This window comes from Seriola dumerili, unplaced genomic scaffold (genome assembly GCF_002260705.1).
Source record: "Seriola dumerili isolate Sdu_G_001 unplaced genomic scaffold, Sdu_1.0 BDQW01000478.1, whole genome shotgun sequence".
NCBI classification, from domain to species: Eukaryota; Metazoa; Chordata; class Actinopteri; order Carangiformes; family Carangidae; genus Seriola; species Seriola dumerili.
The window spans coordinates 6,229,975-6,250,583 of NW_019174733.1; the positions used below are offsets into that span (position 1 = coordinate 6,229,975).

General features: G+C 35.0%; 1 protein-coding gene across 1 annotated transcript; it reads right to left on the reverse strand.

Moving 5' to 3' along the window:
* Positions 1-6: 6 nt before the first annotated feature.
* On the reverse strand, positions 7-20,438 carry abcg5 (ATP binding cassette subfamily G member 5). Its single transcript, XM_022763661.1, has 14 exons — positions 20,231-20,438; positions 19,722-19,843; positions 19,079-19,215; positions 17,784-17,882; positions 16,855-16,987; positions 15,568-15,707; positions 15,030-15,159; positions 14,671-14,884; positions 14,352-14,557; positions 1,725-1,863; positions 1,454-1,527; positions 1,056-1,167; positions 761-873; positions 7-211 (listed from the first exon to the last, which is right to left on the reverse strand). Exons 1-14 carry the CDS (start codon positions 20,398-20,400, stop codon positions 27-29), a joined length of 1,974 nt encoding a protein of 657 aa, XP_022619382.1. The 5' UTR covers positions 20,401-20,438; the 3' UTR covers positions 7-26.
* Positions 20,439-20,609: the final 171 nt, after the last annotated feature.

A 20,609-nucleotide genomic window follows, 5' to 3' on the forward strand; every position in this document is an offset into this window, starting at 1 on the left:
TCTCCCACAAATGTGTGTCGGTGGTTTTAATGACGTACAAGCTTGTCTCTGATCTTGAAGCTGATCATCCCCAGCAGCAGGAGCGCAGGGAGGAAGGAGTAGAGGAGAACAAAGTCTAGTGTGTATCGGGACAGAGCGCCAGGATAGCCTTCATCAATGATCTGACTGCCGTGAGTGATCACACAGGCTCCCGGCAAAGATTTGGAAACATCTGCAACAACACAACACACCAGAGACAAAGAGTTAACAGTTATCTGGTTTCACAGACGCAGCTTCAGTTCAGGGGCAGCCAATGAGTTTCCTTCAGTCTGTCCTGCCAGGTGTCTTTGAACACTGAACCCATACTTAATAAGTCCATCTTAATTAGTGTAATGATAAAATGTAAAATCCATAAATGAAAATTAGTGACTGCTGATAATCTTTAATCTTGCAATACACACACGCAGTTGCCAGTTTATTAGGAACACCTAGCTGAAAGTAACGCAGTGTGATCCTGCATTAAATCCTCCTTCATGAAGGATATAATGTTCAGTTTCAGAATTTGGAGGATGTAGTTCGGCTGTTGAACTGTTTTGCATTATACAGAGAGGTGGTTCAGTTATTTAGCCTTCACTTGTTGATATAAACAGGGGTTTACAAATGATGGAAACTCGACAGCGACAAAAACAGTGTTAATAGTAGAGCTCGTGCTGGGATACAGTGTGTGAGCTATAAATACAACTTTTCATTCTAAGGGTCAGATGGTTAAAAAACAACTTACTGCATGTGAAATCGAGTCCGTGGAACTCGGTGACTATGAGCAGCTCACAGCTGTACTTCTGGAACGTTAGGTAGCTGAGCCACTGAAAGACCATTGGCATGTGCTGGGTGCTTCTGTTGAGAGGGAGAGGAGAGGGAGAGGAGAGGAAGGTGTGTTACCAGTGGCAATATGCACTAAAATACCTGAAAAAGTTGCCTTATCAAAGGTCAAAATCACAACAACAACAACAACAACAACAGGCTTGGCATAAAGTGACTTTAATTTATTCATTAAATTAGAAACATTAGTATCTCACCTTAGGAAGCCAGATCCCACCAAGATCCCAGCAATATTGAGCAGAGCCACACCAGTGTTGACCATGTTAGGGTCTTGGACCACTCCCAATAGCACCACAGTCAGCAACTCACCTGAAGAAAATAAAAAAACACACTAATAGATGGGAACATGACACTAAAGGGGTCTCCACTCAGGTCACTGAAGTATACAGATGTTTCTAATATTTTAAATATTTGGGGTCTATCCCTGTCAAAGATTGGCAACAAACTAATCCTAGAGATAATCAGACCACTCATGTTACTATTATGTATAATACAGGTAATACTAAGCTTGATGAGAAGATTATGTAAATATATGCTTCGGACCTTGTTCATGTCAGTAAAAAAGAATATTTTCCCATTTATCGTATCAGCTCACCTATAATATGTGGTACCAGGACTACAGCAGTGAAACACAGGAAGCGCAGGCTGTCAGGGTGCATCCCCACCGTCCTGAGAGAAAAGCAAGCAGGACCAAAAAAATACAAGAGTCAATAGGAGAGTTAATTCTCAGAGAGCTTGAGGGAGCACACTGAATATGTGATCCATTACATCCTTGAAGGAGGTTGAATGTGCAGCTCTGAATTCCCCAAACAAAAACATATACTGTATGATGCTCCATGCCAAACACATACACACTTACTACCCACCAGTAAAGGAAGGAGGTGAAGATGAAGACACCGAGGATGCTGAAGGGCAGGATGTGGAAGATGTAGGCCAAGAACATTTGCCATTTACTGTACAGACCATCCTGACTCTCCTGATCACTGATGGCTCGCAGCGCCGGGACTGTTGAGAAAAACAGACAGAGGGAAAGAGAGCAGATAATGTGATGACATAAAATAATTTATTTTTAATTTATTTATTAGGGTAAATTAGGGTTATAAAGACCAGAAAAATATTTCATTACAAATCTTGATTTTTGAATCATCAAAAGATGCATCACTAAAACGAATAATTTGTATTGCTCTATCTCATCTTTCAAACCACCTTTTTATTCAGTCAACTCAGTGCCCCTGATTCTTGGAACAAACAGGCTGATCTGTTTTGTATCCTATCAGTTGTTATCTTTGAGATTCAAGGTCAGAATGATATCCACAATCACTACCTCTGGCTGTTTGGGTGCTTATGGAGAGCTTTTGATTACCTTTTAACTCCAGTGTGACTTCTGCTCAGCCCCGTGTTTTATTACATCTCTTATCATCAGTATCTGTGACAGCCACAACCCTAAAGCTGAGATTTTACACTCCACTGTTAACTGAGGGATACATTAAAGAGATAGTCAACCCGTATAACCAATATCCTTCACTGGTTGAAAATATGATTGTCCATATCATCTTTTAACATATAACTTGCGTGCAGAGCTTTTGTTAAAATAGATTCTACTAAGGCCTTATGACACATTGACTAAATATTCAAAATGCATTTAACCTTCTTTAACCTCAATTTAACCAGGGAACTGTCACTGAGATAAAAACAAAAAACAAAAAAACAACTCAAGTTGCAACTGAGACTTAACAGACCTCTAATTTTGTTAACTCTCCAATAGGAATAACATAAAGCTCCTAACTGTTCACATAGCAATGTTTTATGTTCTCTTAAAGAAAACAGTGTTGGTGGATTATAAGTGTGAAAGTTTGTACGTATTTGGGGTTACGTTAAGTCACAGCAACTGCTATAAATACCAAAAATGAATTTATCTAACCCAGAGAGACACAAATACATGTGCACACAGATTATATGGCTAGTATAGGTGCTGTAGGTCTGTAGGTAAAAGGGCACTTGGGGTCATTGAGCACTAAATAGAGTAAAGGTTATTCTCCCCTAGTAGCAAAATGCAACTCTCCAACAACTGTGTCAAGCCAGTGGAAAGTGGACAGCAAATAACAAAAGGTTATATTTCATTTTTATGCAAGTGCTCCATAAATTAAACCTATTCTGAATAGAAAAAATGTGTTTATACAGACTATTGTCCTAATCTATGACAGTTCTATAGTCTAATTTACAACTCATCGCTCAAACTCCAACCTAAGAGAGGCACTAAAAGCTCATGAGCTCAATTTTGACTCTTTCACCAAGTGAAGTCCAAGCTAGACTGTACACACTTTTGCTGAAGGAACCAAAAATACTGCAGACAGCAGACCCCTTTCACCTTCTGAGCAAGAGATAAGTGAGCTTAGCCAGTGGTGGTTCTAGCTTGTATGGTGCCCTGGGCAAATACCCCCTTCAGACACACACACAGAGGAACCATCGAAAGCATCCTGACACACGGCATCACCATCTGGTACAGGAAATGCACAGCTGCTGAGCAGAAGTCCCTGCAGTGGTAAACATATACACAGACTGGTGTGTCAAGAAGGCCACCAACATACTGTCCGACCCCTCCCCTCACCTCTCTGCACTCTTGCCATCTGGAAGGAGGCTTAAGAGCATACATGCAAGATCCACTGGACTGTGCAATAGATTTTTTCCACAAGCCATCAGAACTATGCACTCTCTCAAAATGCTGCCCCCTATCCCTGCCTCCAACACCAGAGGGTGACATGCACAAAACATGTACCAGCACTTTAAGTGTCCACTTGACTGTTTATTAAGGACACCTGTTTGCATCAGCACGTTTTTACATCTTATCTTGAGCTGCTCTTAGAAAAGGTTTTTAATTATGTAACATGTATGTTGTGTCCTCGGTATAATGTGTCTTTTGTTGTTTTTAAATGTAACCTGCAATCTGACTGGAGTATGGTATTTTGCTTCCATGTATGCTGAAATGCAATGTGAGAAATAAATCTGATTCTAATTCTGAAAAATACATTATTAAGAAAACCATATACAAATGTAAAGACTTTTAATAGGCATGTTGTTTTAATAAAGTTGCATTTTACTGAGTATTTCATATATGGTATGAACTTATGTCTTCGTATATCAAGAGTATGTATAAGTGTTATTATAATATAAACTCTTATATGGTAACATCACTCTTGATATGGGGAAATATATGTCAAATATATGTCATTGGTCAGCATACTAAGGCATGAAAACGTCATTGTATAGTAAGGGGTAAAAAAGTCATCAACCACTACACTATAATCCCACCTTATATATGAATCATCGCATACTCATAAGAAAGTCATAGTATAATAATACGACATAAAACGTCATAGTAGAGTAAGGCATGAAAACAACAAAATACCTCATTTTATTACAAAGCATAAAAACGTCAAAAAACGTCAAAGTGTAGTAAGGCATAAAACGTCATAGTATAATGAGGTATAAAAACATCAAAAAACGTCATTTTATAACAAGTCATAAAAACGTCAAAAAACATCATAGTGTAGTAAGGCATAAAACGTCATAGTATAGTGAGGCATAAAAACGACAAAAAACGTCATTTTATAACAAGGCATAAAAACGTCAAAAAACGACATAGTATAGTAAGGCATAAAAACAACAAAAAACGTCATTTTATAAAAAGGCATAAAAACGTCAAAAAACGTCATAGTGTAGTAAGGCATAAAACGTCATAGTATAGTGAGGCATGAAAATGACAAAAAACGTCATAGTGTAGTAAGGCATAAAACGTCATAGTATAGTTAGGCATAAAAATGACAAAAAACGTCATAGTATATTAAGGCATAAAAACGTCAAAAAACAACATAGTATAGCAAGGCATGAAAATGTCAAAAAACATCAAAGTAAAGTAAGGCATAAAACGTCATGGTATAGCAAGGCATAAAATGTCATAGTATAATAAGGCATAAAAATGGCAAAAAAACGTCATTTTATAAAAAGGCATGAAAACGATAAAAAACGTAATTTTATAACAAGGTATGAAAACGTCAAAAAACGTAATTTTATAACGAGGCAAAAAAACGTCATAGTATAGTAAGGAATAAAACGTCATAGTATAATAAGGCATAAAAACGACAAAAAATTTCATTTTATAACAAGGCATAAAAATATCAAAAAACGTCATAGTATAGTACGGCACAAAACGTCATAATATAGTAAGGCATAAAAACAACAAAAAATGTCATTTTATAACAAGGCATAAAAACATCAAAAAACGTCATAGTATAGTAAGGCATAAAAACGACAAAAAACGTCATTTTATAACAAGGCATAAAAACGTCAAAAAACGACATAGTATAGTAAGGCATAAAAACAACAAAAAACGTCATTTTATAAAAAGGCATAAAAACGTCAAAAAACGTCATAGTGTAGTAAGGCATAAAACGTCATAGTATAGTGAGGCATAAAAACGACAAAAAACGTCATTTTATAACAAGGCATAAAAACGTCAAAAAACGACATAGTATAGTAAGGCATAAAAACAACAAAAAACGTCATTTTATAAAAAGGCATAAAAACGTCAAAAAACGTCATAGTGTAGTAAGGCATAAAACGTCATAGTATAGTGAGGCATAAAAATGACAAAAAACGTCATAGTGTAGTAAGGCATAAAACGTCATAGTATAGTTAGGCATAAAAATGACAAAAAACGTCATAGTATATTAAGGCATAAAAACGTCAAAAAACAACATAGTATAGCAAGGCATGAAAATGTCAAAAAACATCAAAGTAAAGTAAGGCATAAAACGTCATGGTATAGCAAGGCATAAAATGTCATAGTATAATAAGGCATAAAAATGGCAAAAAAACGTCATTTTATAAAAAGGCATGAAAACGATAAAAAACGTAATTTTATAACAAGGTATGAAAACGTCAAAAAACGTAATTTTATAACGAGGCAAAAAAACGTCATAGTATAGTAAGGAATAAAACGTCATAGTATAATAAGGCATAAAAACGACAAAAAATTTCATTTTATAACAAGGCATAAAAATATCAAAAAACGTCATAGTATAGTACGGCACAAAACGTCATAATATAGTAAGGCATAAAAACAACAAAAAATGTCATTTTATAACAAGGCATAAAAACATCAAAAAACGTCATAGTATAGTAAGGCATAAAAACGACAAAAAACGTCATTTTATAACAAGGCATAAAAACGTCAAAAAACGACATAGTATAGTAAGGCATAAAAACAACAAAAAACGTCATTTTATAAAAAGGCATAAAAACGTCAAAAAACGTCATAGTGTAGTAAGGCATAAAACGTCATAGTATAGTGAGGCATAAAAACGACAAAAAACGTCATTTTATAACAAGGCATAAAAACGTCAAAAAACGACATAGTATAGTAAGGCATAAAAACAACAAAAAACGTCATTTTATAAAAAGGCATAAAAACGTCAAAAAACGTCATAGTGTAGTAAGGCATAAAACGTCATAGTATAGTGAGGCATAAAAACGACAAAAAACGTCATTTTATAACAAGGCATAAAAACGTCAAAAAACGACATAGTATAGTAAGGCATAAAAACAACAAAAAACGTCATTTTATAAAAAGGCATAAAAACGTCAAAAAACGTCATAGTGTAGTAAGGCATAAAACGTCATAGTATAGTGAGGCATAAAAACGACAAAAAACGTCATTTTATAACAAGGCATAAAAACGTCAAAAAACGACATAGTATAGTAAGGCATAAAAACAACAAAAAACGTCATTTTATAAAAAGGCATAAAAACGTCAAAAAACGTCATAGTGTAGTAAGGCATAAAACGTCATAGTATAGTGAGGCATAAAAACGACAAAAAACGTCATTTTATAACAAGGCATAAAAACGTCAAAAAACGACATAGTATAGTAAGGCATAAAAACAACAAAAAACGTCATTTTATAAAAAGGCATAAAAACGTCAAAAAACGTCATAGTGTAGTAAGGCATAAAACGTCATAGTATAGTGAGGCATAAAAACGACAAAAAACGTCATTTTATAACAAGGCATAAAAACGTCAAAAAACGACATAGTATAGTAAGGCATAAAAACAACAAAAAACGTCATTTTATAAAAAGGCATAAAAACGTCAAAAAACGTCATAGTGTAGTAAGGCATAAAACGTCATAGTATAGTGAGGCATAAAAACGACAAAAAACGTCATTTTATAACAAGGCATAAAAACGTCAAAAAACGACATAGTATAGTAAGGCATAAAAACAACAAAAAACGTCATTTTATAAAAAGGCATAAAAACGTCAAAAAACGTCATAGTGTAGTAAGGCATAAAACGTCATAGTATAGTGAGGCATAAAAACGACAAAAAACGTCATTTTATAACAAGGCATAAAAACGTCAAAAAACGACATAGTATAGTAAGGCATAAAAACAACAAAAAACGTCATTTTATAAAAAGGCATAAAAACGTCAAAAAACGTCATAGTGTAGTAAGGCATAAAACGTCATAGTATAGTGAGGCATAAAAACGACAAAAAACGTCATTTTATAACAAGGCATAAAAACGTCAAAAAACGACATAGTATAGTAAGGCATAAAAACAACAAAAAACGTCATTTTATAAAAAGGCATAAAAACGTCAAAAAACGTCATAGTGTAGTAAGGCATAAAACGTCATAGTATAGTGAGGCATAAAAACGACAAAAAACGTCATTTTATAACAAGGCATAAAAACGTCAAAAAACGACATAGTATAGTAAGGCATAAAAACAACAAAAAACGTCATTTTATAAAAAGGCATAAAAACGTCAAAAAACGTCATAGTGTAGTAAGGCATAAAACGTCATAGTATAGTGAGGCATAAAAACGACAAAAAACGTCATTTTATAACAAGGCATAAAAACGTCAAAAAACGACATAGTATAGTAAGGCATAAAAACAACAAAAAACGTCATTTTATAAAAAGGCATAAAAACGTCAAAAAACGTCATAGTGTAGTAAGGCATAAAACGTCATAGTATAGTGAGGCATAAAAACGACAAAAAACGTCATTTTATAACAAGGCATAAAAACGTCAAAAAACGACATAGTATAGTAAGGCATAAAAACAACAAAAAACGTCATTTTATAAAAAGGCATAAAAACGTCAAAAAACGTCATAGTGTAGTAAGGCATAAAACGTCATAGTATAGTGAGGCATAAAAACGACAAAAAACGTCATTTTATAACAAGGCATAAAAACGTCAAAAAACGACATAGTATAGTAAGGCATAAAAACAACAAAAAACGTCATTTTATAAAAAGGCATAAAAACGTCAAAAAACGTCATAGTGTAGTAAGGCATAAAACGTCATAGTATAGTGAGGCATAAAAACGACAAAAAACGTCATTTTATAACAAGGCATAAAAACGTCAAAAAACGACATAGTATAGTAAGGCATAAAAACAACAAAAAACGTCATTTTATAAAAAGGCATAAAAACGTCAAAAAACGTCATAGTGTAGTAAGGCATAAAACGTCATAGTATAGTGAGGCATAAAAACGACAAAAAACGTCATTTTATAACAAGGCATAAAAACGTCAAAAAACGACATAGTATAGTAAGGCATAAAAACAACAAAAAACGTCATTTTATAAAAAGGCATAAAAACGTCAAAAAACGTCATAGTGTAGTAAGGCATAAAACGTCATAGTATAGTGAGGCATAAAAACGACAAAAAACGTCATTTTATAACAAGGCATAAAAACGTCAAAAAACGACATAGTATAGTAAGGCATAAAAACAACAAAAAACGTCATTTTATAAAAAGGCATAAAAACGTCAAAAAACGTCATAGTGTAGTAAGGCATAAAACGTCATAGTATAGTGAGGCATAAAAACGACAAAAAACGTCATTTTATAACAAGGCATAAAAACGTCAAAAAACGTCATAGTATAGTAAGGCATAAAAACAACAAAAAACGTCATTTTATAAAAAGGCATAAAAACGTCAAAAAACGTCATAGTGTAGTAAGGCATAAAACGTCATAGTATAGTGAGGCATAAAAACGACAAAAAACGTCATTTTATAACAAGGCATAAAAACGTGAAAAAACGTCATAGTATAGTAAGGCATAAAACGTCATAGTATAACAAGGCATAAAAACTACAAAAAATTTCATTTTATAACAAGGCATAAAAACATCAAAAAACGTCATAGTATAGTACGGCACAAAACGTCATAATATAGTAAGGCATAAAAAGAACAAAAAACGTCATTTTATAAAAAGGCATAAAAACGTCAAAAAACGTCATAGTGTAGTAAGGCATAAAACGTCATAGTATAGTGAGGCATAAAAACGACAAAAAACGTCATTTTATAACAAGGCATAAAAATGTCAAAAAACGACATAGTATAGTAAGGCATAAAACGTCATAGTATAGTAAGGCATAAAAACGACAAAAAACATCATAGTATAGTAAGGCATAAAAATGACATAAAAACGTCATTTTATGACGAGGCATAAAAACGTCAAAAAACGTCATAGTATAGTAAGGCATGAAAACGAAAAAAAACGTCAAAGTAAAGTAAGGTATAAAACGTCATAGTATAGTAAGGCATAAAATGTCATAGTATAATAAGGCATAAAAATGACATAAAAACATAATTTCATGACGAGGCATAAAAACGTCAAAAAACGACATAGTATAGTAAGGCATAAAAACGACAAAAAACGTCATAGTATAGTAAGGCATAAAACGTCATAGTATAATAAGGCATAAAAATGACAAAAAAAACGTCATTTTATAACAAGGCATAAAAACTTCAAAAAACGACATGGTATAGGAAGGCATAAAAATGACAAAAAAACGTCATAGTATAGTAAGGCATAAAAACGTCAAAAAACATCATAGTATAGCAAGGCATGAAAACGACAAAAAACATCAAAGTAAAGTAAAGCATAAAACGTCATTTTATAACAAGGCATAAAAACGTCAAAAAACGACATAGTATAGTAAGGCATAAAACGTCTTAATATAGTAAGGCATAAAAACATCAAAAAACGTCATCGTATAGTAAGACATAAAAACATCATAGAACATCATAGTATAGTACGGCAAAAAACGTCATCGTATAGTAAGACATAAAAACATCATAGAACATCATAGTATAGTACGGCACAAAACGTCATAGTATAGTAAGGCATAAAAATGACAAAAAAACGTCATTTTATAACAAGGCATGAAAAGATCAAAAAACGTTATAGTATAGTAAGGCATAAAACGTCATAGTATAGTAAGGCATAAAAACAACAAAAAATGTCATTTTATAACAAGGCATAAAAATGTCAAAAAACTTCATAGTGTAGTAAGGCATGAAAACGACAAAAAACGTCATTGTATAGTAAGGCATGAAAACGTCAAAAAACGTCAAAGTAAAGTAAGGCATAAAACGTCATAATATAGTAAGGCATAAAAACGACAAAAAACGTCATAGTATAGTAAGGCATAAAAACGTCAAAAAACGTCATAGTGTAGTAAGGCATAAAACGTCATAGTATAGTAAGGCATAAAAACTACAAAAAATTTCATTTTATAACAAGCGATAAAGACGTCAAAAAACATCATACTATAGTAAGGCATAAAACATCAAAGGCATAAAAACGACATAAACGTAATTTTATAACAACGCACAAAAACATCAAAAAACGTCATTTTATGACAAGGCATAAAAACCTCAAAAAAAAGTCATAGTATAGTAAGTCATAAAAAGTCATAGTATAGTAAGGCATAAAAACGTCAAAAAACGTCATAGTGTAGTAAGGCATAAAACGTCATAGTATAGTGAGGCATGAAAAAGACAAAAAACGTCATAGTGTAGTAAGGCATAAAAACATCATAAAACGTCATAGTATAGTACAGCACAAAACGTCATAGTATAGTAAGGCATAATAATGACAAAAAAACGTCATTTTATAACAAGGCATAAAAACATCAAAAAACGCCATAGTATAGTAGGGAAAAAAAGTCATAAAAAAGGTAAGCATGAAAAAGACAAAGAACGTCATAGTATAGTAAGGCATAAAAACGTCAAAAAACATCATAGTATAGCAAGGCATGAAAATGTCAAAAAACGTCAAAGTAAAGTAAGGCATAAAATGTCATAGTATAGTAAGGCATAAAATGTCATAGTATAATAAGGCATAAAAATGACAAAAAAACGTCATTTTAAAACAAGGCATAAAAAGGTCAAAAAACGACATAGTATAGTAAGGCATAAAAACAACAAAAAACGTCATTTTATAACAAGGCACAAAAACGATAAAAAACGTCATTATATAACAATGCATGAAAACGTCAAAAAACGTAATTTTATAACAAGGCAAAAAAATGTGAAAAAACGTCATAGTATAGTAAGGCATAAAACGTCATAGTATAATCAGGCATAAAAATGAAAAAAAATTTCATTTTATAACAAGGCATAAAAACGTCAAAAAACGTCATAGTATAGTAAAGCATAAAAACAACAAAAAACGTCCTTGTATAGTAAGACATAAAAACATCATAGAACATCATAGTATAGTACGGCACAAAACGTCATATTATAGTAAGGCATGAAAATGACAAAAAAAACGTCATTTTATAACAAGGCATAAAAACGTCAAAAAACGACATAGTATAGTAAGGCAGGAAAAACAACAAAAAACGTCATATTATAACAAGGCATAAAAATGTCAAAAAACTTCATAGTGTAGTAAGGCATAAAAACGACAAAAAACGTCATAGTATAGTAAGGCATAAAAATGTCAAAAAACGTCAAAGTAAAGTAAGGCATAAAATGTCATAGTATAGTAAGGTATAAAATGTCATAGTATAATAAGGCATAAAATAATTTTATAACAAGGCATAAAAACATCATAAAACGTCATAGTATAGTATGGCACAAAACATCATAGTATAGTAAGGCATAAAAACAACAAAAAACGTAATTTTATAACAAGGCATAAAAACATCAAAAAACTTCATAGTGTAGTAAGGCATAAAACGTCATAGTATAGTAAGGCATGAAAACGACAAAAAACGTAAAACTATAGTAAGGCATGAAAACGAAAAAAAACGTCAAAGTAAAGTAAAGCATAAAACGTCATAGTATAGTAAGGCATAAAATGTCAAAAAACGTAATTTTATAACACGGGATAAAAACGTCAAAAAACTTCATAGTGTAGTAAGGCATAAAACGTCATAGTATAGTAAGGAATAAAATGTCATAGTACAATAAGGCATAAAAATGACAAAAAACGTCATTTTATAATAGGGCATAAAAACAACAAAAAACGACATAGTCTAGTAAGGCATAAAAACGACAAAAAACGTCGTAGTATAGTAAGGCATAAAAACGTCAAAAAACATCATAGTATAGCAAGGCATGAAAATGACAAAAAACGACAAAGTAAAGTAAGGCATAAAACGTCATAGTATAGTAAGGCATAAAAAAATCAAAAAATGTCATAGTGTAGTAAGGCATAAAACGTCATAGTATACTAAGGCATAAAATGTCATAGTATAGTACGGCATAAAAACAACAAAAAACATCATAGTATAGTAAGACATAAAAACGACAAAAAAATGTAATAGTATAGTAAGGCATAAAACATCAAAAAACAACATAGTATAGTAAGGCATAAAACGTCATAGTATAGCAAGGCATGAGAACGACAAAAAACGTCAAAGTAAAGTAAGGCATAAAAGGTCATAGTATAGTAAGGCATAAAATGTCATAGTATAGTAAGGCATAAAAACATAAAAAATGTCATTTTATAACAAGGCATAAAAACGTCAAAAAACGACAGTGTATAGTAAGGCATAAAACGTCATAGTATAGTAAGGCATGAAAACGACAAAAAACGTCAAAGTAAAGTAAGGCATAAAACGTCATAGTATAGTAAGGCATAAAATGTCATAGTATAATAAGGCATAAAAATGACACAAAAACGTCATTTTATAACAAGGCATAAAAACGTCAAAAAACGACATAGTATAGTAAGGCATAAAAACAACAAAAAACGTCATAGTATAACAAGGCATAAAAATGTCAAAAAACTTCATAGTGTAGTAAGGCATAAAACGTCATAGTATAATGAGGTATAAAAAATTCAAAAAACCTCATACTTTAGTAAGCCATAAAAACAACAAAAAACGTCATAGTATAGTAAGAAATAAAAACATCAAAAAACGTCATTTTATAACAAGGCATAAAAACGTGAAAAAATGTCATAGTATAGTAAGGCATAAAATGTCATAGTATAATAAGGCATAAAAACGACAGAAAAAGTAATTTTATGACAAGACATAAAAACGTCAAAAAACGACATAGTATAATAAGGCATAAAAACAACAAAAAACGTCATAGTATAGTACGGCACAAAACGTTATAGTATAGTAAGGCATAAAAACTACAAAAAATGTCAATTTATAACAAGGCATAAAAACGTTAAAAAACGACATAATATCGTAAGGAATAAAACGTCATAGTATAGTAAGGCATGAAAACGACAAAAAACGTCATAGTGTAGAAAGGCATAAAAACGACAAAAAACGTCATAGAGTAGTAAGGCATAAAATGTCATAGTATAATGAGGTATAAAAAATTACAAAAAACTCATACTTAAGCAAGCCATAAAAACAACAAAAAAACGTCATAGTGTAGTATGGCATAAAACGTCATAGTGTAGTAAGGCATAAAACGTCAAAAAACATCATAGTATAGTAAGGCATTAAACGTCATAGTATAATAAGGCATAAAAACGACAAAAAACGTCATTTTATAACAAGGCATCAAAACGTCATAGTATAGTAAGGCATAAAAACGTCAAAAAATGTCATTTTATAACAAGTCATAAAAACGACAAAAAAACATCATAGTATAGTAAGGCATAGAAACGTCGAAAAATGTCATAGTATAGTAATAAAATGGCATAAAATGTCATAGTATAATAAGGCATAAAAACGTCAAAAAACGTAACAGCATACTAAGTCACAAAAACATCAAAAAACGTCACAGACGTCAATTCTGTTTTCCCAAAATATTGGTAGGAACATGTCCATACCGTCCATATGCAAACCTATGCCCTTGTGTCATTGATGTGATGTACAAATGAGCAATAAAAAATCGATTGCAGGCCGCTGATATAAAGGCTTTTCAAATATCTTGTTTAACAAAGATAATGCATCACTTTTACAAAGGTGAAGGTTTAGTAAGGTTCACAATTTTCCCAAAGACATCATATCCACCTTGTGTAGATATTTATTGGGTGATGTTATCGGACACTTGCTGTTTGATGAACCGTAATCTTACCCATACATTATGTAACTACTGAAATAAGGTAAATCACTGCACAGTTAAAACTTGACTTTGTCTTTTGCCTATGATATTTCAGCATTACGATTAATGCCCCAACTATGCCCCATGTAGAAGTTTGGTGTTGGTGGAACTTACAGAGAGCTACAGCGTTTAGCATGCCGGTGTAGGGCGAAGCACCAATGCACTGATAGATGATGCCAATGCGGTCCTGCACAGCACCCTTGGAGACATCAATGTCTAAACGCATGACAAAGAAGGCCACAAAGAGACCGTAGATCAGGTTCTGGGACAGACGCATCAGAACACCCATCCTATCTCTGGACAGGTTTCTTGCAGTCCGCCTGCAACACACAGAAGAAATTAATCTAATAATTTCTGTTGTTTAAGTTAAAGTTCATATCATTTTTTTTTTCACAGACTTTGTCTTCTCAGAGGAAACTTGCTCAGCACTGACCTGAGCAGAACTTCAAGTTTGGCTGCACCGTTGGGTGACTCTTTGCTCTTGAAGGGGATGGCTGGCTTCTCTTCCCGCTGCAGACTCTGCTCTATATTTCCGAGCATGCTCTGGTAGATGTCAGACCTCTGGTAGGATGAAGTGATCTCATGCATGCGACTGAATGTGGCCGCCTCCCTCTCGCTGTTGCGTGTGTCCACTGAGGTGAAGTCAACTGTGTAACATCAAAGTAGTTTGAATATTTTAATGAACATCATACACAGGCTTAATTATATTAGAAAATGTGTAGATCTACTGCACATATTCTTTATTTGTGGGGAGCTGTGTGATAACTAGTCTAGGGCCATAGCATACAGTACCATAGATGTCAAAGGGGTTGCAGTACTCTGGACACTCATATCCACATTGACTGAAGAAGCCCACCATCTCTTCTGGCTGTCCACAGAACACCAGCTCTCCACGGCTCATTATAGCTATCCTGCTGAACACCTGTACACACACATAGTCACACACACAACAACAAATAGTTTAATATCATCTGCAAATATCTCACAATCTTCTGTCTTGTACGGAAATTGCAAGCTTTTTAATGTTAAAGGATCGGTTTGCATTTTTTCAAGTTTTTCGCGTACATTGAAATTGTTTTTGATTGCTGTAGTTGTTTCTCCTGTGCACAACAACCGAGAAAAAGATGGAAGACAAAATCCAGAGTGAAAATGACTTCTAAAGCAGATTTGAAGCTGATACGAGGCTTCAACAGTCTGAGTCAGACTAATAAAGTGGACAAATAAAGTCACTATTATCTATAGATATGGGTATGTGTGTATTGTTTCAAGATAGAAAGGGAAGTTTCAGTCAACTAGTCACTCTTTCTCCAGATCATCTCAGAAAACCCACCCTGAAGAGCTCGGATCGTGGTTGGTGGATGGTTACTATGACGATACGGTTCCTCCGGGCCAGCTCTGCCAGTAGCACCACAATCTGATTGGCGGTCATGCTGTCCAGGCCTGTGGTCGGCTCATCCAATAAGATCACCCCTGCAACGACATCAGCCCGATGACGTCATTGCCCTTGTGCAGGTTTGTCGCACATTGAAAAATTGAGAACAAGAGAAAGGCCGGACAATAACTTTTTTTTCTTCTTTGTAAGTTGGAAAACTTTTAAATGTACTTTTTATTAAGTGGCACATGTGGGACTCTCAGCGGGGCCAACTTAACTTATGAAGATAAGTCAGTTCTTTTTTTTTAAGTTAATTACTCTAATTAGGACAATTAAAAGATTGCCTCTTTGCATTATGAAAGCAGAGTGGAATTAGCAGATGCTTTAATTGTGAGATTAATTCATTTCCTGGTTGATTGGAGAGGCAGCGAATGGGAACTCCTCATTACTCTGTGTGTGACTCTGTGTGTGTGTACGTGTGTGTCCATGGCTATTCTATAATCCTGAATGAGGACTGAGACCCTTCATCCTCCCTGGAGGACTGTAGACCTGATAAACTACACCTGGGATGAGCGCACACACACACACACACACACACACACACACACACACACACACACACACACACACACACACACACACACACACACACACACACACAGAGGTGAGTCTCTGCTCATTCCCTTCGTGGTGTGATAACCCAGTCTTTCATTACTCTTCTCCATCTCTCTCTCTGTCCCCTTCTCTGTCCTTTTCTTATTCCTCTTTTACTTAGATCCCTTTGCTTTTCACTGTGGACTTGTAAAACTGTTCAGGGAGAGACAGGTCGTGTGGTGAACTTTCTTCTATTCTCAGGATGGCACAATCCTGCTCTGGTCCTGTTGCTTCCAAGAGTATATGTATGAAATATCATTTGTTATATGCATAATTTACTAAACTTGTGTGCTAAACATTATCTTTCTGATATTGTGCTCAAGCCCATTTTGTATAATACTTACCCCACGTGTCTCAAAGCTTCTCAAATCCGCTCTAATGCCTCAGTTTATCGACTCTATATCTCCTCATTCAAGTTCTGCAAAGGCTTAAGAATTTAAGGAATAAGGGCTTTTACCTCACTTCACCTCATCATCATGATTTGCAGCGATAGCGCATTTTGGAGGTTCTGATGTTGCTGATACGCAGATAAAACTCCTGTAGTTCTCCTCAGGCACATCCCAGCTGCAGACGTAAACTCAGCATACTCACTCGGGTCCTGAAGAAGCTGGCTGGCAATGGAGACCCTTCTCCTCTCGCCCCCAGAGATCCCTGGGAAAACACGACCTCCAATAACACTGTGGGCCACATGACTAAGGCTCAACTCGGCCATCACCGCCGACACCTGCAAGGGAGCCAGAGGTCAAGGGTCAGGTGACTACTACTAACAAGTTAGCTGACAAGGGCCTGCTAGTACGTATTATTATTAGAATTAATACTTTCTCCTTCTAGCTACTCATATAAATATTTATGATATTTGGTCTTCTGTCAAGTCAGTTTAAAACATGATTATGCAATATCTACATAAAGGGATATAAAGTAATATATTTCCATTATTGAGTTTGAAAATAAGGACATATGTAAACCGAATAAAATTGACTGTCAAGTTTCTTGAAAGCTGCTTTGACATTAGAATCATCATGTGATAAACATATCAGCTGCATATGTTAAGTAGCTGTAACAGAGCACTGATGAAGCAAAGAACCCTTTTTTTTAACATGTAGATACACGTGTGCTTAAGACACAGGGATTACAAGGAATGTCCAACTCATTTAACCTTTGAAATAATGTTTAAATCTCTTTTACATATTCTTTGTCATCCTAATGCCAGACATAACTTTCCTAGAACTATGTGGGACTAAACTATATTTGGCTTACATACTCTTGCCAAATTCACGGCAGAATATCACATTGCTCTAGAGCGAGAACAAAAGCTTGTTATATATCTTCTAAATTTAGGTTGGGCATAACCATTAGCATTGATGATGCTGAAAACCTTGCTTTCGTTGATATAAAGAGATACACATTCTGTTTCCTCTCTGGTTCTGGCCTTTTGTCTTTTCCCCAGACAAACCAAATGTCAAGTTTAGCTAAAGAAAAGTAAGAGAGGGGACAGAGCAGACGATGCTCTCAAGAGTCACCTTTTTCTGGATGGCTTTGGCCGAGTGTTTCCGCAGGGCCAGCTGGGCTGTGTACGTCAGAGTCTCCTCCACTGTCAGATAACTCAACAAGTTATCACTCTGAAAGCGACAGAGAGAGGGAAAAGAGAGTAATGATGAAAAGAAACAACATGAAACACAAAGGGGATACAGACCTATATCTCATAGGTCTTTGATACTTATTGAGGATAAATTGTAAAAAATGATTTTGGAGGCCTTGTAGTAGAATCTTCCTCCATTTTTACATAGAGATTTACAGAGATTTGTCTGAAGACTATTTATCTATATCCTTAGAATTAGAAAAGTGTCGATTTCAGAATTTATCACACACATACAGTAGTATACTGTATACTTGTATGTTCACATATGCGTGTGCAAGCCAACTGTAATCTACCTTTGCCACAGACATGTGCACACACACATACAAACGCACACGCAGACATTACTTGAACCTCATGAACCTGCTGCCTGCCTCAATTAACACGTGGCACCTCCCAGTCCCACTTCTCCTCAGTCTCTCATCTGAATGACTTTAATATCAGGAGCTCATATCACCTCCTCATCTTCAGCTTAGCAGCGGGAGTTAATGACGAGGCTTAGAGAGCAGGGGGGGCTGCTATCAGCGAGAAGAGAGAGATGATTTGAAAGGAAGCAAGGCCAGTTTTAAGCCAGTGTTTTTAATTCAGGCTTTGGATACACTTGAGCACCTCTCATTGAGAGATTAAGTATATGAGGAGGCTATCAAGGGTCTTAAGTTAATTTCATACAGAGGCCGGGGCAGCCTTTCAGGAGTTTTTGAAAAATGGTGTGTGTTCATTTAGTTTTTTTTTTACTGGTGGTTAGTAACTCAGGCAACTTAAATACATACAAACCGTCTGCATGTGGCCGCTCACATGTGATACTGTAGGGCAAAGTTTAACCTGATGTCAGTGTGTGATGAGAACTAGGGTAAAGTGAAATGTGCATGTGATTACGTGCTGATAGTTTTCAAAACTCTTTTTAGTCTCTTTATTAATGTGTTGGCAATATTTCATTTAACACTACAGCTTTAGTGTACAAGTATAGATAATGAGATGCAGCAGCTTGGAAGAGGTATCTCACAACATCTTGTTCCAGGTACATGATTAGAAAAAAACACAGTAGCCTGTTTTATTTTCAGTTGTTTTGTCTCATTGGGGTAGTTCTTAAGACTTAAGTTTGAAACATCAAGAACAAACCAGTTTAATTTTTGAGATGAAAAATAACTGGTGTTTTCCGCTGTGCTGTATGTGTGTTACCTGCAGCACATAGGAGAAGCAGTCCTGATACTCTTCTCTCTTAAGTTTCCTGCCGTTAATGAAGACCTCCCCCAACAGTGTCCCACGGTTTCCAATCCTCCCTGAGATGGCATCCAGTAACGTTGTCTTTCCTGAGCCTTTACAATGCAAACACACACACACACACACACACACACACACACGCACACGCACACGCACACGCACACGCACACGCACACACACAGATAAATTCATTTGTAAAGACCAGATATATCTGGTCATAGATTTAAGAGCATTTTAAATTTTTAGGGTTTTATTTTAGATTGGCCAACAGAAGGATTATCCAAACACATTCTTCACTCTTTCTTTTATGGTTCTGTCCATTTTATTTTTGAAGAAAGAGTGTTGCCTCATTATTATTAATAGCTTTCTCTGTGACCACACTGGCCTTGAACTGGGCTCCTGAACAAGTGACCACTTTCAAACTCAGAAATACATAAATCATATCTTGCATTCAGTGTCTAATACCGAAACCAATCAGAACTATCTCAGAGCCATTTCCATTAGAAAATGCTCTTTATTGCAAATATCAGATTTATTTTAACTACTTCATTTTTTGTCCAGTTTAAACACTTTTGCCTTTTGGACTGAGCTGAGTTCAAACCTGAATTGCCAAGTATGCCCATGATCTGCCCACTGTCTACGTGGAAGGAGACATCGTTGAGGATCTGACGAGTCCATTGCTTCCTGTAAGAGGGTAAGTCCCACCATGGACCCACACGCTCACTGCAACACACACACACACACACACACACACACACACACACACACACACACAGACACACACACACACAGACACACACACACACACAGGCAGCATTTTTATCATTCTCAGAACAGAATCAATCCCCACTGTGAAACTGGTCGTCATTTGTTTTAGAAATATACATATATATGTACACACACACACACACACACAGTATCTACAATCAACAAGATGTTTCATTACACTACAGACGGTAGACAAACAGTTGAAGTGTCCATGTAGTACACATGTATTTTTCTGCTATTTCATTAGCAATGAGAGTCAGACCACCTAATTAAAGATAATTTGACCCAAACTTTTGATTGATAAACTAGTTGATTCTCAGATTCTGTTTCTGCAGCATTTACCTGACTGTGTAGGAGATGTTGCTGACACTGAGACAACAGGAGGGCTGTGATCGCTCGTCTCGGCCGTCCTTCCATATATCCCTCTTCACCTCTGACACAAACTTAAAGGACTCTCTAACTTTGGTCCCGTTCTCTGGCTCCGCTGCCTCCATTGAATAAAATCTGTTCATGTCTCTGGCCAGTCTACTGCTCCAAACGACAAGTCTATCAAGTCCTTCTCAGAGCAGTTTGTTCATATCTCTGTGCCCATTCCCCTACACAGAGCAGCAGTGTGAGTCTCTCAGGAACCATAAACACACAGTGAATGTTGCGTTATCTTAGAGAACTTTGATCTGGAGTTGTATAAAGAAGAAAAAAACACACATGCCGAGTAGACTGA

What these genes read in the sequence shown, in the direction of transcription:
- abcg5 (XM_022763661.1), bottom strand. Translation starts at nt 20,400, where the DNA reads ATGAACAGATTTTATTCAATGGAGGCAGCGGAGCCAGAGAACGGGACC. An exon ending in AACATCTCCTACACAGTCAG is followed by an intron (nt 19,844 to 20,230) that starts GTAAATGCTGCA and finishes TGTGTGTTGCAG; the next exon opens with TGAGCGTGTGGGTCCATGGT. An exon ending in GGGCATACTTGGCAATTCAG is followed by an intron (nt 19,216 to 19,721) that starts GTTTGAACTCAG and finishes TGCATTGTAAAG; the next exon opens with GCTCAGGAAAGACAACGTTA.